Source organism: Oxyura jamaicensis, chromosome 12 (assembly GCF_011077185.1).
Source record: "Oxyura jamaicensis isolate SHBP4307 breed ruddy duck chromosome 12, BPBGC_Ojam_1.0, whole genome shotgun sequence".
NCBI lineage: Eukaryota > Metazoa > Chordata > Aves > Anseriformes > Anatidae > Oxyura > Oxyura jamaicensis.
The window spans coordinates 5,900,148-5,913,617 of NC_048904.1; the positions used below are offsets into that span (position 1 = coordinate 5,900,148).

The 13,470-nt window shown below is 34.8% G+C and overlaps 2 protein-coding genes and 1 long non-coding RNA gene across 6 annotated transcripts in view; 1 reads left to right on the forward strand and 2 right to left on the reverse strand.

The window, feature by feature from the left end:
• Positions 1-13,470, forward strand: part of CENPP (centromere protein P) — a 142,331-nt gene that overhangs the window by 17,519 nt on the left and 111,342 nt on the right. The gene's annotated exons all lie outside the window — the stretch shown is intronic.
• Positions 604-12,304, reverse strand: OGN (osteoglycin). Its single transcript, XM_035337391.1, has 7 exons — positions 12,121-12,304; positions 11,218-11,467; positions 6,890-6,974; positions 5,369-5,527; positions 4,621-4,823; positions 3,986-4,081; positions 604-3,424 (listed from the first exon to the last, which is right to left on the reverse strand). The coding sequence occupies exons 2-7, from the start codon at positions 11,380-11,382 to the stop codon at positions 3,254-3,256; spliced, it is 879 nt and encodes a 292-aa protein (XP_035193282.1). The 5' UTR covers positions 11,383-11,467; positions 12,121-12,304; the 3' UTR covers positions 604-3,253.
• Positions 8,217-9,343, reverse strand: LOC118173130. The gene is made up of 2 exons (XR_004754027.1): positions 9,234-9,343; positions 8,217-9,175 (listed from the first exon to the last, which is right to left on the reverse strand). It is a non-coding gene; the product is annotated as an uncharacterized LOC118173130 (long non-coding RNA).

The window sequence follows — 13,470 nt, forward strand, 5'->3', positions numbered from 1 at the left end:
TGATCACCAAAAATGGCAGTTTTGTAGTGTGTTTTTGCAGTTAAAGAAAATAATTCAGGGACAAGTAACTTGGATTAAGCAAAAAAGCTGCTTGGCATGTATTTGACAATAAGGAGGGAGCAGGGGCAGCTTTAAGTAGGTTTGGATAGAGCAATGTTCAGTTGTAAATGAATTGTGCTCTACATCATATATTCCCTGCCTTTTAAGACTAAGCAGTTGTGAATTTTTACTGAAACAGGTTAGTCTGCAATATGCACACACACACACAAAAAAGTTCAGTATACCTTTACTACCTTCTGCTGCTACTCCCATCTTCTAGTGCAGAAAAAAAATCTACAAGGTAGTGCTTTAAATAAATTTTGAAGAGGTGATTGAAGTGTCCCAGAAGTCCTATCTTAGGGTGTTGCCCCCCCCCCCCCCATCATGATAGTCATATAATATTACTTGCATGGCAGGTCTTGCTGCATTGCCACAATAAATGTGTTTAGAAAACGGATTTACAGCTACAAATAATTTCCTCATCTCAGCACACCTGTAGTCTGCTATGAGACTGCATAACTCAAGTATGTAGGCATTGTTGGAAGAGCAGATTATTCAAGTTGATAAACAAGAAAAAAATTCAAGTTTTATTGGAAATACAGACTAGAAATAAGTAATGGGGAAAAAACAGTGTACATTCAGCTTGATATTAATACAGGTCAAAAACAGAAGGCAAAAAATCTTGCATAGTATAGCCCTTCTCACTTAATATTTTGATGTTTTAACGTTTTGTGAATGGGGAAAAGTAAATTAAAATATATCAGATAATTTATTGTCTGTGTGGGGCTTTCAGAAGATACCAGTTGTCTACTTGTGGTTTGCTCACGAAGTATTAAGAGCATTAAATTAGAATTATTGTTGATGTCTAGTACCTTTTCAAAAATATATACAACAACTTAATGTAAAGTTAATGGTGTGGTAGAAGTAAGATCTTAGAGTGTTTGTGTGTGCATGTATTACATAAATGTGCGGACACCTGTTTATACATGTGTATGCACATGCTTGTTTTCACAGGGAAATAATTGGAATAATTTTGATATTTATTGACTCCATTAATATTAGAAAGAGCTTTAGTACTAATGATTTGTAATGAGAGTAAGATCAGAGGCACTACTTAGCCTTCTAACTTGTGTTTACTTCATCTTATCAAATAGGGATGAGTGAATTGCTGGCTTTTATTTTTTCCCTGGTATAAATTTGGATTGAAATTGGAATGTATTTTGATATGCTTTGGGGCTGTTTATCTTTTGCTAAACACCTGAAAATACCAAAATTTTATGACTTAGATGGGAAAAATGAAAATCAAATGTTATTTCACTGTAGGACATCTTGTTCTCAGATGCACTAAGACAATGGAATTTCTTGTTGAAATAATTATACTGGAAACATGGGGACTGCTATGCCTTTTTTGAGTAATGGGTTCAGGGCAAAAATATATTTGTCTTGCTTTTCCTATTTGCATACTCTTTCCAGAATGATGAACCCACAGTTGATTCTTGACATACTCACTTAACCTTAAAAAGTGACTTACAGTCTCTTGGATCTCAACAGTCTTAGTGGCAGAGCATCAGTATGTCCAAAATTAAGTTTGAATTTATTAATAATTCCCCAGAGCACAAGCGCTAACAAATTAAGGCTTAGCTAAATAAGATAGACATAATTAATACAAAATACCTTATAAAATCAGTATTGTAGGTGGTATTAATACATCATGCATTTGGTGCTTAACTATTTCTACAAATTAGATATCTACACTAGCTTCAAAGTTAGTATGAAGTTGATCCGGTAATAGTACTAGCACTTGCTTGGCATTTGTTTGTTTGAAGAGTGTAAGCCTGTGGTAGGTATTTGAGGGGAGAAACCAAGTTAGAAGAAATGTATGTTTGTGTAATTAGAAACACTGCGTTCTAAAAGAAATTGTCTAGTTTTAGGTGAACGGATTATTGAGGTCTGCACACATTTTCTCTTTTCAATAGATTGTTTTAAAGTGCTTGAGTGAAATGATGCTCGTTTCATTTGCTATGAAACTAGCACTATTATTTCTTTAGCACTATTATATTCAGAGGCACTATCTTTAGACCGCTGGTGGAATCAGCTTTTCTTTTTAAAGATTTAATGTGATTTTTGTGTAATGAGTGAACGTGTTTCTGTGCAAAGGTATTTCTGTTTCTTTGTACTGACTTCTAGTTGAAATCTTGCTCATTTACAGGTAAAAACATTAATTCAGCTTTGCTCTTAATTATATTGTCACATTTCCTATCAAGAAAAAGCGGTGGAACAAGGCTCAGTTTATATCATGTCTTAATAACCAAGGTACTCTGTCATACCGTGCTGTATGCTGACCATTGTATTTAAATGGGAAGTTAAAGTTGACTCATATGAGCACAGCTGAACAAGGTGTGTGTGTGTGTATACATATATTATATTTCCATCAAAAATGTGTAAAAATATTTATATGTACCATATACAATGGAATGTGTATATATGCATACATTCAATTGTAATATATATATATATCTATAACTGTATTTAGATTATTTTTGAAAGAAAAATATTAAAAGAACATTTGACACATTTGAAATGTTCCACTTGCTTTGTTGCTAGGTACACTAAGCCTAGATAAGAATTTTTTCTCATTTTCCATTGATCAAATTTTCAAGAAAGCTTTAATAAAGTTAAGCGTTGTGAAGTTCTGTGTCTAAACATAACTTTCTTTCATATGCAACTTCATTCCATGCACTTTCAAAGGTCAGCTGAAAATGTTTCATTTCAGATCAAAGCAAAGTATGATAGGAATTAAGATGTATTTTTCCTCTGTAGCTTGCTCGAAGAATGTTTGTGTTTATCTGAAAGTAAAATGTGGTGATTGTCCTGGAAATTGATAAAGAATGGGAAAAAGCAGTTACATGATTTTCCCTACATGTAAAGAATAAGTAGTGAATTAAAATCTGAAACCATATGCGTGTGCACACGTTTTTATGCTTTCATCAACAAAAGAATCGGAAAGCATGGGTGGCATTGTAACTCCTAAATTAAGTGGCTGTTTTGAAGTAGTTATTTTAGAGGAGAACTCCATTTCAACATAGGAAAAAGTTCAGGGTATGCAGGAAAAACTGCATTAGCAAAAGAGAGGTTATAAACATGTAAACAGGAATAAGAATGATCTTTTGTTACCGTGCTTGAATTTTGGCATGTATAATTATGTAAGTAGTGACTAGTAGTATGTCCCTACAGGCAATGTTCTCAAGCAGGAAAAAGCATTAACGTGCTTTGCCAGGAGGATCGGATTGCCTTCCATCCGTATCTCATCCATACGCGTGCGGATGTAACGTGTGTTGTTCGACTTGCAGAATGTGTCATCGGTGATTGTAGTAATGTTATTGTACTGCAAAACAAAACAAATTTTCATTTTTAAATAAATACACGTGCATGCATGCATGCACAGACGTAAGTTAGAGAATTGCAGAGCTGTAATATTATTCTTATCCCCTCCCATTATAATGTAACTGAGATTGATTGTGTTAAAAATAGGTAGGAATCAAGTCTCTTCAAACCAATCAATGAACTGATTAACAATTGGAGGTTTGGAACGTATGACTGACAAAATGTTATTGTCTTTTTTTAACCATTTCCTATACTTAGTGTACAAAAGCTAATGAGAAATTTTTGCGTGGTAGTTAGCTTCTGACAATAAGGGTACTTACATTTTACTTGATTCTAGAGAATTATTTCAAATCTTAACTACTTGTTCCTCCTGTGTATTAACGAGGATGTGCATGTTGAACACTGGTTGTGGCCAAACAGATGAGAGCTAAATTGTTTTATTTGGAGGAGCACCAGACTAGTAGCACAACTGCAGTTTAAACTGTTCTAGAAGGAAGTGGAGATTGGTTTGTGCAGCTAAGTCTTTTTATAATATAAAGTTAAGGAAATACTTCAGTAATACCTGAAGGTGAAGAATACGCAGACTCTCTGGTAAGTTCAGGGGAACAGACTCCAGTGCATTATGTCCCAGGTAGAGGTAGGCCAAATTTGTCAGCTTCTAGTGGAAAGAAAGAGAGAATCATTGCCGAAACTGCTTAGTCTTGTGTCTGTTATAAGCCATCTATATTTTTCTGATTGCGGAGAAAGCCTATAAAGTGATCTAACAGGAAATATTTTGCTGTGAATGTTGAATCCTATTGTACCAAGAAAGTCACAGGCCTTCTATGTACTGGAAATTTCAGTGTTGGCATACTGGTTATAAAAACTTGACACCATTATCAATATATATCCTTGTTTAATAGCATTTATGTCATCCACAGACTTGTATTTGAGCCGTTAGTTTTGAATCCACTATTTCTTTGTGTGTGAGAGAGAAAGGAAGTAGAAGATTATATCTTAAAGACAATAATTTTTAGGTGAACTACTACGTGTACGCCAGTGTGCATAGGAGTATTATTCCAGAGTGCCTTGAAAACAAAACCTGAAAAGCTTCTTTGTCCTTGACTGTTTCTTTGATCCCAAAAACACAGGAAAATCCCAGTGATGGTATACTCCTTTTATTTACCTTGGTTGCCTAGATTGTCAGCTTTTACTTACTTTGAAAGCATTTGCTTTGATTCCTCTGCTCTTGATTCTGTTTTGGTTTGCATTAAATGTTGTTAGTTTGGGAGGTAGAACAGGAAGTTTTACAAGCCGATTTTCAGCAAGAGAAAGTTCTTCCAATAACAGAAGCTTTGAAAAGGCTCCATCTTCAATTTCTTCTATCCTATTTCCACTAAAATCAATTCTTCTCAAAGTAGCTATACGCCAAAGAAATAGAAATCGAAGTATCAAATTTATAGTTGCGTAACATACTAAACATGCATGGTTTTATGTTAGATGTTATGACAATGTCTGCACTATGGTATTAGGATTTACACTTGTAGATCACAAAATGTGAATAAAATTCACTCTTGGGTTTCCTCATTAGTAAGGCTATATATATACACCTATGTGATCTTTCCTGTTTGCACAGAGAAAACATGATTTTAGGTCCTGGTAGAATTTGCAGTGTCATAGAGTGAAGTAGGTGGGAGAGATCTCTGGAGCCCTGGAAGGAAGTATACACGGTCACCTAAGACTGGCCAGGAGACAGTTAAGTTTGACTTTTAGCACCCTGTTGCTTGATTAAAATGGATATGTGTGCCAAAGTGGGTTATCCATATTGTCTTCACAGTTCCTCTTCTAGCATAAGCACTGAATTAAGTAATACGCATTGCATAACCTAGCAAAACATAAAGTATAACTTATTTTGGAATAATATTAAAGGACAACAACAAATACATTATCATTACAAATTACTTACTAATGTCAGCAAAATCTGAGACTGCTATCCTTTTTATTTTATTAAATCGTGCATATAGATACGCTGTTTCCTTTGGCAGTGGCGGTACAGCTTCGATATCTATTTCCTCACAGTACACGGATCCACTTAAACACACACAGAGCAGACAAGTAGGTAAATCTGAAAGCAAATTATTTTGAGTAGACGGTTAAAAGTTATTCAACTAATATCCAAAACATATTTTTTCCCTGGTATCTTTTAAGATTTCCCCTGTATTATATTTTTAGTTGTTCTACTAGCAGCAAGTTCCACATATTTAATACCCTGATTATTTTTTTATTTTTGCTTCCAATTTGGTCTGTAGTAAAGAGTAGTTTTGTGCTGCTAGGTAGTCTATTAAAACTGCATAGCACAAAAGGACCTTCCCCAATCTGAAGAGTTACTGAAATACTCAATATATTGAAGTAGTCAATAATCAATGGCCAAACCAGTATGTGCACTAGAGCACTTTTTTTTTTCTTCTTACAAAGGAACTGCAGAAAATGGGATTGACATTTGGAGCTTCAACTTTGTGAATGCTACCACCCATTATACTTTGAGTTCCACCCAGTTTGCTTTTTTTTGATTTGGTTTCTTATCTTCTATTGGGGGTGGGGGGGATTATGAAACAATGGTATCACTATGCAACAGTTTCTATAGTTGTCTGACTAGAAACTCTGGGGTTTTCCCAGATTTGTACCTCTTTGATGTGGGCTTGTTAACAGATGCTATTTCGCAGTAGCTCATCCCTGTGATTACAGCTTCAGTGCAGATGGACACTGCAATGGTCTTGCTGAATCATCTGTGAAATCACAGATAGACCCAAAATGTTTCTTTTTTTTTCAGTGTTCTGTTTGTCAGAAAACAGCTTTTTCTTTTTACGTGTAAAAATTATCATGGCTCGTTAGGTGGCTTCTGGACAATACACCTCAGAGCCAGTAGGAAGAATGTTCCTGATGTGTTTTAACTGTTTTTGTCCTAAGAATCGTATTATACCCAAATTCATTTACATCTCAATTCATTTTTGGATGTTTTCACATGTTAGCAGAAAAAAAAAAAAGTTAAGACTATAAAACGTTGACCTCCGTGGTCATCGGATGTGAACTGTGAGAACAGAAATTTCTTCAAGTTAAGCTGTTGAATTTCAACATATTTTACTGTGAGCTGGGGAAACTGTGGACTATATTGAGGTATATATTTTCTTTTACTTGGTTGTACTGCCTAGCTTATTTAATGTGGGTACATCTCTACAGCAAGTACAAATGGGTAAATCTAGAGAGATTCTTATAAGCTGTGTTGTGTATTCAGTGTTCACCTGAAGATACTTTGATTTATTAACCTGTTCTGTCAGAGGCAGAAGTTCAGAAGAGTTTCCATAGGAGATATGAAAGATGTTCATAGATCAAAACATTATTTCTATATCCCTTGTCATCCTCTGTATATTCAATTTTTATATTAAAAAAGTCTTGTAGAGTTTGCATGTTACAGTGTCCATAAACTTACTTGTATCCTTTGTTGGTCTTACACTGCGTTCGCTGTCATCCCCTTGCAGACTTAGGGCAGTGTCAAGAGAAACGTTTGTTGCATCCTTTATGTGAGAGCAAATGGTATTTTAAAAAACAGTAAGCACAGTATTACAAGGATTTTAAATAGCACATCTTTTCAAATGAGCTTCCTACATCATATCTTCTTGTGACATTTAATTTTTAAATTATTCTTACACATTGGATGACTAAGATGTTCTATTATCCCTTTTGTATGTGAGCTCTGCAGTTTGAAAGGCAAAAAGGGAAGATGTTGCTGTTCTTTGGATAAGACCACTAACCATGAGGGGGCATGGGAGAGGAGAAAATATCAACTCTGTGATGGGGAAGGAATATGTAAGCAATGAGTGTCTACAAAAAACGTCACTTTTGAAGACAGGATATTTTGCAGAAAGCATAATGCAAAATTTGAAAGGATTCTTATGACTATAATTTAAATTATTATTATTATTATTATTTTAAAAAAGGAATTGCAACTTTTCCTTGCATTTAAAATTACCTAAAATACCCCATAGAGATATTTATTAAACTTTTCAGTTGCACAGAAATTTGGTTTATAAGCGTGTTCCTTTCAGGTAATGGCTGAAACTGTGCAGTATGTATTCATTAAATACCCTTAGATCTCTATTAAACCTGAGCTGCTAACAGACAGAGTCTCTAGTGATACAGGAAATTATAGGTTTTCATTGAATATAATAGAAACTTTAATTACATGCTATTTCCCCTTACAGCAAGTCATACTGTGGCTTGCACATAGTAAAGTTTGGAGGGCCTGTTAGGCTGACCATAGCAGTTGTGTTTAGCTAGCATCATTTGTTGTCTTTTTTGATGGGTCCTAGCTGTAGGACAGAGTAAGACAACGTGCTTCTTGGTCTGCTTGCCTACCAACAACACATGGGGAGAAGTACATCAACAGGTGCATAGAACATTTTTCTTTAAATGTGCTTAATGATCAGGATCTTGGCCTGAGTACAGTGACTGAAGAGAGCTTCTGTGGCTGCTCACAAGATAACCATTTTTTAAATTTCCTCATTCAGGCATGTAGCACACTCTTCATCTACTACAGCAACGTGAAAGTAATGCTGTCGGTTTACTTTTGGTACCAACTTTGCTTTATTTATTAATTGCTATTTTTGTATTTAGCAATATAAAGCCATTGAGCTTGAGAAACAAGTATCTTGGCCAGCCGCTGTCATTTTGACCCTTTTTTAGCCTGTGAATCATCCATCACTTGGCTCACCCCTGCGTCTGTCTATCCAGAGGCTATGGCCCTTTTTTACAAGTTGTTTTTTTTTTGTAATGTTTGGGATAGGTTGGTTTGTTACAGCAGGACGTTTCTCCACAAGTTAGAATGCTGATGACAGTTCAGCAGCTTCTGTGTAGGGTAAAAGATCTGCAGTATTTGGTGTAGAAATGTTGGAGTGTAAGCTGAAGTCAGAAGACTCGAACAGCAAGTCTTTAAAAATGTTTCTGCAAAAATGTTTAGCTTGCACAGTCCTGTCCATTAGGCATGTGAAAACATGATTCTGACTGAAGTATTGATGCCAGTAGAGACTTCGGTATAGATGCAGAACAATTGCACTCTTATTGTAGTGTGCTTGGCTCACAAGGGATGTTTTTAATATGCTTTAATATGCTTATGTGAAAAAATGTTTGCTGACATAGCATATGTACCAGCTGTAGGTTTCTAATACAACATCCTACTTGAGGTGTGATCCGAGAACAAGTATGCCTGCGAGTTCTTTACAGGATACAGCGCACAACTTATTTCTGAAAGCAGGAAATGTCAACAAAAGAGTAAAACTGATTATTTACACAATACTGTTAAATACACAAACAATATATTCTCAGGCCCCCAAACAAAAGTAGAAATAACCAATATATCGGCAATATTTCCTGGTCAGTTTTAGAAATTCCTAGCCATGGAATACTGGTGCCAAAGATTGGTTGGATCATAACTGCAGAAATTTCATTACAGATATAGGGTATACATTGAAGAAATATTGACCTGCTTACGTACTGCAATTCCACCTGCCTCTTGCACTTGACTCTGCAAACAGGAGTTCCTCAGACAAAACCAGATTACAATTTGATATCTAAACACTTTAAATATCTTTAAAACTTCGGCAAAGTAAATGAATGATTCATCCTGATAACACACAAGGGTGTTCTATAAAGCTGAGTGTTTATATTCAATGGAATAATTTGATTGATAAAATGATGGTGTCTAATTGGATAGTTCTTCCTGGTGTGGAAATCAAGATTTCATGATTTTAAATTTGTAATATTTTAAATCTCTAGACAGGAGAGGCTGTTGTTTCAAACAATAAATGCTATAATGAATATGGCTTGGATTACCTTTTGCTGCATAACTGCACTGAAGTTCACTTCATTTTTTTGATTACAAACACAAACATAGATGGTATTTCTGTTTTTAAGAAAAATTCCAGTTCCTTTTTTATTATTATTGATTGAGAACACAGTAAGGAGTTAACTGTGACATGCTTCTCTGACTGGGCATGTCTGAAGAAACTGTTGGCACATATTTCAGTTACAGTTAATGCCTGAAATATTCTGGAAGCTAGAATTTCTATTGTAAGTGAATAGAAGACTTGCTTGCATATCCAGTGATTTTAAATTGGGAACCTTGGAACTTGTATAGATGTATTTATTGCACATAAGGAACTAATTTATTATTTTGCAATGAAAACACGTCACTGGAGGAGCAACCTGATGGAAATAATGACCGATTGCATTCCTGGAATTATCCTAAGCAGAACTGCTGGCCTTCAGTAGACCTCTAGTGTATATTGCTGCCAGCACAGGCGTTGATTGGTTTGTGGCATATCTGCTGGCACTATTTCCTTATAGGTATACAATATATTCCTTACTCTTCTTTTTTGCTAAAATAGTAGTGTATTCCTATTAAAATGTATTTAGAAGTCATTTGATGCTGTGCCTAGCTTGTTAAAACTGACGTGGAGCTTTTTAAAATTTGCTTATTGAGTAGATAGTCACCTATTTGTTGAGTCATTTTAAGTGGTCTCTATCAGAGGTTTATAGAACATGTTACTGTGTCGCTGTGGCAGATGTCAGATTCAGAAATGAATTAGGCATTTTTACTATAAATATTGAGCTGCCATTTTTAGTCTAATACTAGAAAGCCATAATTTAAGTAGAATTTGAAAAATAGTAAAAACATATGCAGAAGTGATTTTTCTATAGGTGTGCTGGAATTTATTACTTATAACAATTATCTTCTGTTCTCCTCTTTTATTTGTTTATCAGACTGTTATTGTAACAAGTACAGTTAATGTTGATTAAAAACTACCTTGAAGCTATTAATAGCCAGATCTGGTAGTTACCACTTTGTTTAGAAATGTCATTCTCCTTGTCAGCTAACTTTAGGATAATCATTGTTAGCTTTTCTTCTACCTGTCTGATAAAATGTTGTATCTTCTTCTCTTTCTGTGCATCTCTTAGGTCCTGTCAGAGCCGCTCTGAACAGAAGGATGAGGGTTTTTACTGTGCCTTTCAGCTGAGGCTGTTGCACTTTATTTAATTCATCTCTATTTTTGTGTCTTAGGTTTAAGTGTTTAAATTAACAAGCATGCATGTGGAGCTCATAGCAAAACAGTTCAGAATTGACCGTTTGGGGGTGCTGATGAGTGCCGTAACACATTTTTATTGCAGTGTTTAAGAGTCTGAAAGTGTTAACACTGTATGTGGCTACAACAGGACTGGACATTCTGTAGTAGCTTAGGACTGCTAAAATGTCGAGTGGCAAAAAAGACGGGGGGGGCGGGGAGGGGAACCCAACCAAGTAATAGTTTGAATCAAAGAAAAACTGTGACTTATGATGACAGGTAGGTTACATACAATAAAAAGTGCTGTTTCAAATGATATTTTTTTATTAAAAATAAAATCACCCTCCTTGCTTTTAATTTGAACTTATTTTGTTAATACAACATTACTCAAACTGTTTAGCTAGCATGCTAATACATACTCTTCATGAAACTTGAAAATAGTAGGTACATAACTACAGCAGAGTTTAAAATGATGCTATATTCTCACTTGCAAAAGTAAGCCTTTTGTGGGTTTCTCAAATTGTAGCAAGGGTAGTATTTTTGTGGTTTTAATTGGAGTGACTTTCCCTTATATCTGAGACGATTGTATGTTTTGCCATTATTATAAGACTTCTCCATAAAACTTGCATACATGCATGTTACACCTTATTCATTCATATAATGCTTAGCAATTAAAATATTAAACTGATAAGATAAATACCTTTTTTATATCCTTGGACTGCATTTCATAATCTTGTTGGATCAGGCTTCCCACGGTAACATCTGTATCATAGTCATAAAACTTGAATGGTTCTTGCTGTATAGGTGGGGCTGACTTCACCAAAAGTACAAACACAAACAGAAAAAAAGGCTGCAAAGTCTTCATTTTCTCACAGAACAGTGTATCTGGCTTGCACAGAGCTGATGCAGATCTCCTAGTGTGTTGACTATGGAGAATACTTTCTTTGTGACTGGAAATGAAAATGCAATCCGTCAAAACAATATTTAAAGCCTAGAGAACTAGTTGGCAGGGGTTTCTAACGCATAAGGAACATGGAACAACTTTTAACTCTTGGTATTCTTTAATTAGACTCCAGCATTATAAAAACTGTTTGTAACGTGAAGAGAAACTAGGAAATACCAAACAGCCTTTTCCAAATAGTAAGGGAAAATATTATCTTAATTACATTTGCTTGCTTCCCAGAGTAGTGCTTTTGGTAATGTCAGGAGGATTTTGTAAAGCATTTTACAGAACACTTGGCATGTATGTACCTGAATCAATTAAATCAAGAGAGGTTTTTCCCTGCTGCGCAGGTATCAATATTTGTTATAAAGCATTTAGGTTTGAAAATCATTCTCTCATTGCCTTTGCCTTTATATTTGAAAGTAAATTGCACAACATAACTTTACACACACACACAATATTTTACAGGTTGTACACAACTGGGATTGGGTTGGAGGCTACAAACATAATGTAAAAGCATTTTAAATATATATGTAGTACTTCTTAAAAATAAATCTTTGCACGGCATATTTTCATGCTTGTTGTAATCAAGTGCTTTTCTTAAGCTTTAGGTTAGTATACTTTAGGTTAATATTCTTTTAGGAAAAAACATCCACCTACCGTTTTAGTAGATTCCAAGTTCTTCTGTGATTGTGTCCTAAATGCAGATATTCTTATGTATATGTTAACCCAAAGTGGATTGATAAAAGAGTAAAGTTATGAAATACATATGCTGCAGTGAATGCTTCTTCCAAGATTGACAGTCTTAAAAGTGCTTTCCATGGGGTAAAAAAAAAGGCTTTGCCAGCATTCTGTCCCTAGGGTAAGAGGTAATATCCTGGAGCAGGGGGTTGTACTTTGAATAACATTTGTAAATGTTAAATCTGTCTAGTTCATCCCACTTGCTAAAGTGTTGGTTTTCTGCTATGTGGTGACTTGCTCTTTATAATTCTTAAGGCTTTTTCTCCAAATCAAATATTAATTGTGCGAACTAGAGGTCTATAACCAGGCATGTGTTACCCATTTTGTTTAATGGTTTAGCTAAGAGACAAAGCAGCTGCTTTCTGCCTGAGACGGAGGTAGAGCCAAAACATATGTATAATGTATTAGTCACATTTTTATGACTGATAAAACGTTTCAGTACAACTTGTATATGTTTAGAGAAGTTTCACCTAGGTAAGAAGTGGAAACTTTTCTGTGTCAAGGGTTCTGGAAACAAAAAATACTTTTTAAAATTTGGGGACAGGGTGGGGGATGTGTTGAGACTTTCAGACGAGAAATCTGTGTCTACGTTCTTAATTGAAAGACTTATTACACAATTTATTTATAAATTGGGTTTCACAATAAATATTTGAGTGAAGTTGTGTTTCAGTTCTATAGATAGCTTAGTAAATACCATCCAGGTGTAGAATTTTCTGATGAAGTGGAAGCAGTGGGATTCTAGATTTCTAATGCATTTCTTCCTCCCCCATCCTTTTCCTTATTATGTATTTTTGGCAGTCTGTATAAATGGGAGCCAGATGACCATCTTAGAAAAGCTACTTTGTAAACTTACAAGTCTTTAAAAATGTGTAGCAATAAAATCTATCAGGAATATATTCAGATTAATATTTTCATGACTTCATTTATATCTATATATATATATATATTTAAGATAGCACTATCAGCTAGATAATGTTGGAGATAAACAGTAGTCCTATTTGGATAGATTTTCTTGGAAGTTCTGTCTTGTTTGAAACCAGATGTCATTAGTAAATATGGAAACTGGAGAGTGGCAACAGCCATTTGCTGTCTAAACTTTTTTTTTCCAGTTTATAATCACTTGCAATTTTCTGCTGAACTCATTAGGCTTTTATAAAAAAAAAAATAGTTTTTGGTTTAGTTCATATGCAGTTTAAACAATGTTGTAGTTATGACTTGCAGCTTGCTCTAGAATAATGATTTTGTTGTAAGCATATAACTAAAAATATA

Coding starts and splice junctions, on each gene's coding strand:
- OGN (XM_035337391.1), bottom strand. CDS start 11,382: ATGAAGACTTTGCAGCCTTTTTTTCTGTTTGTGTTTGTACTTTTGGTG. Junction 6,975..11,217: donor AGTCCAAGGATATAAAAAAG/GTATTTATCTTA, acceptor TCTCACATAAAG/GATGCAACAAACGTTTCTCT. Junction 4,824..5,368: donor CTCAGATTTTGCTGACATTA/GTAAGTAATTTG, acceptor TTTGGCGTATAG/CTACTTTGAGAAGAATTGAT.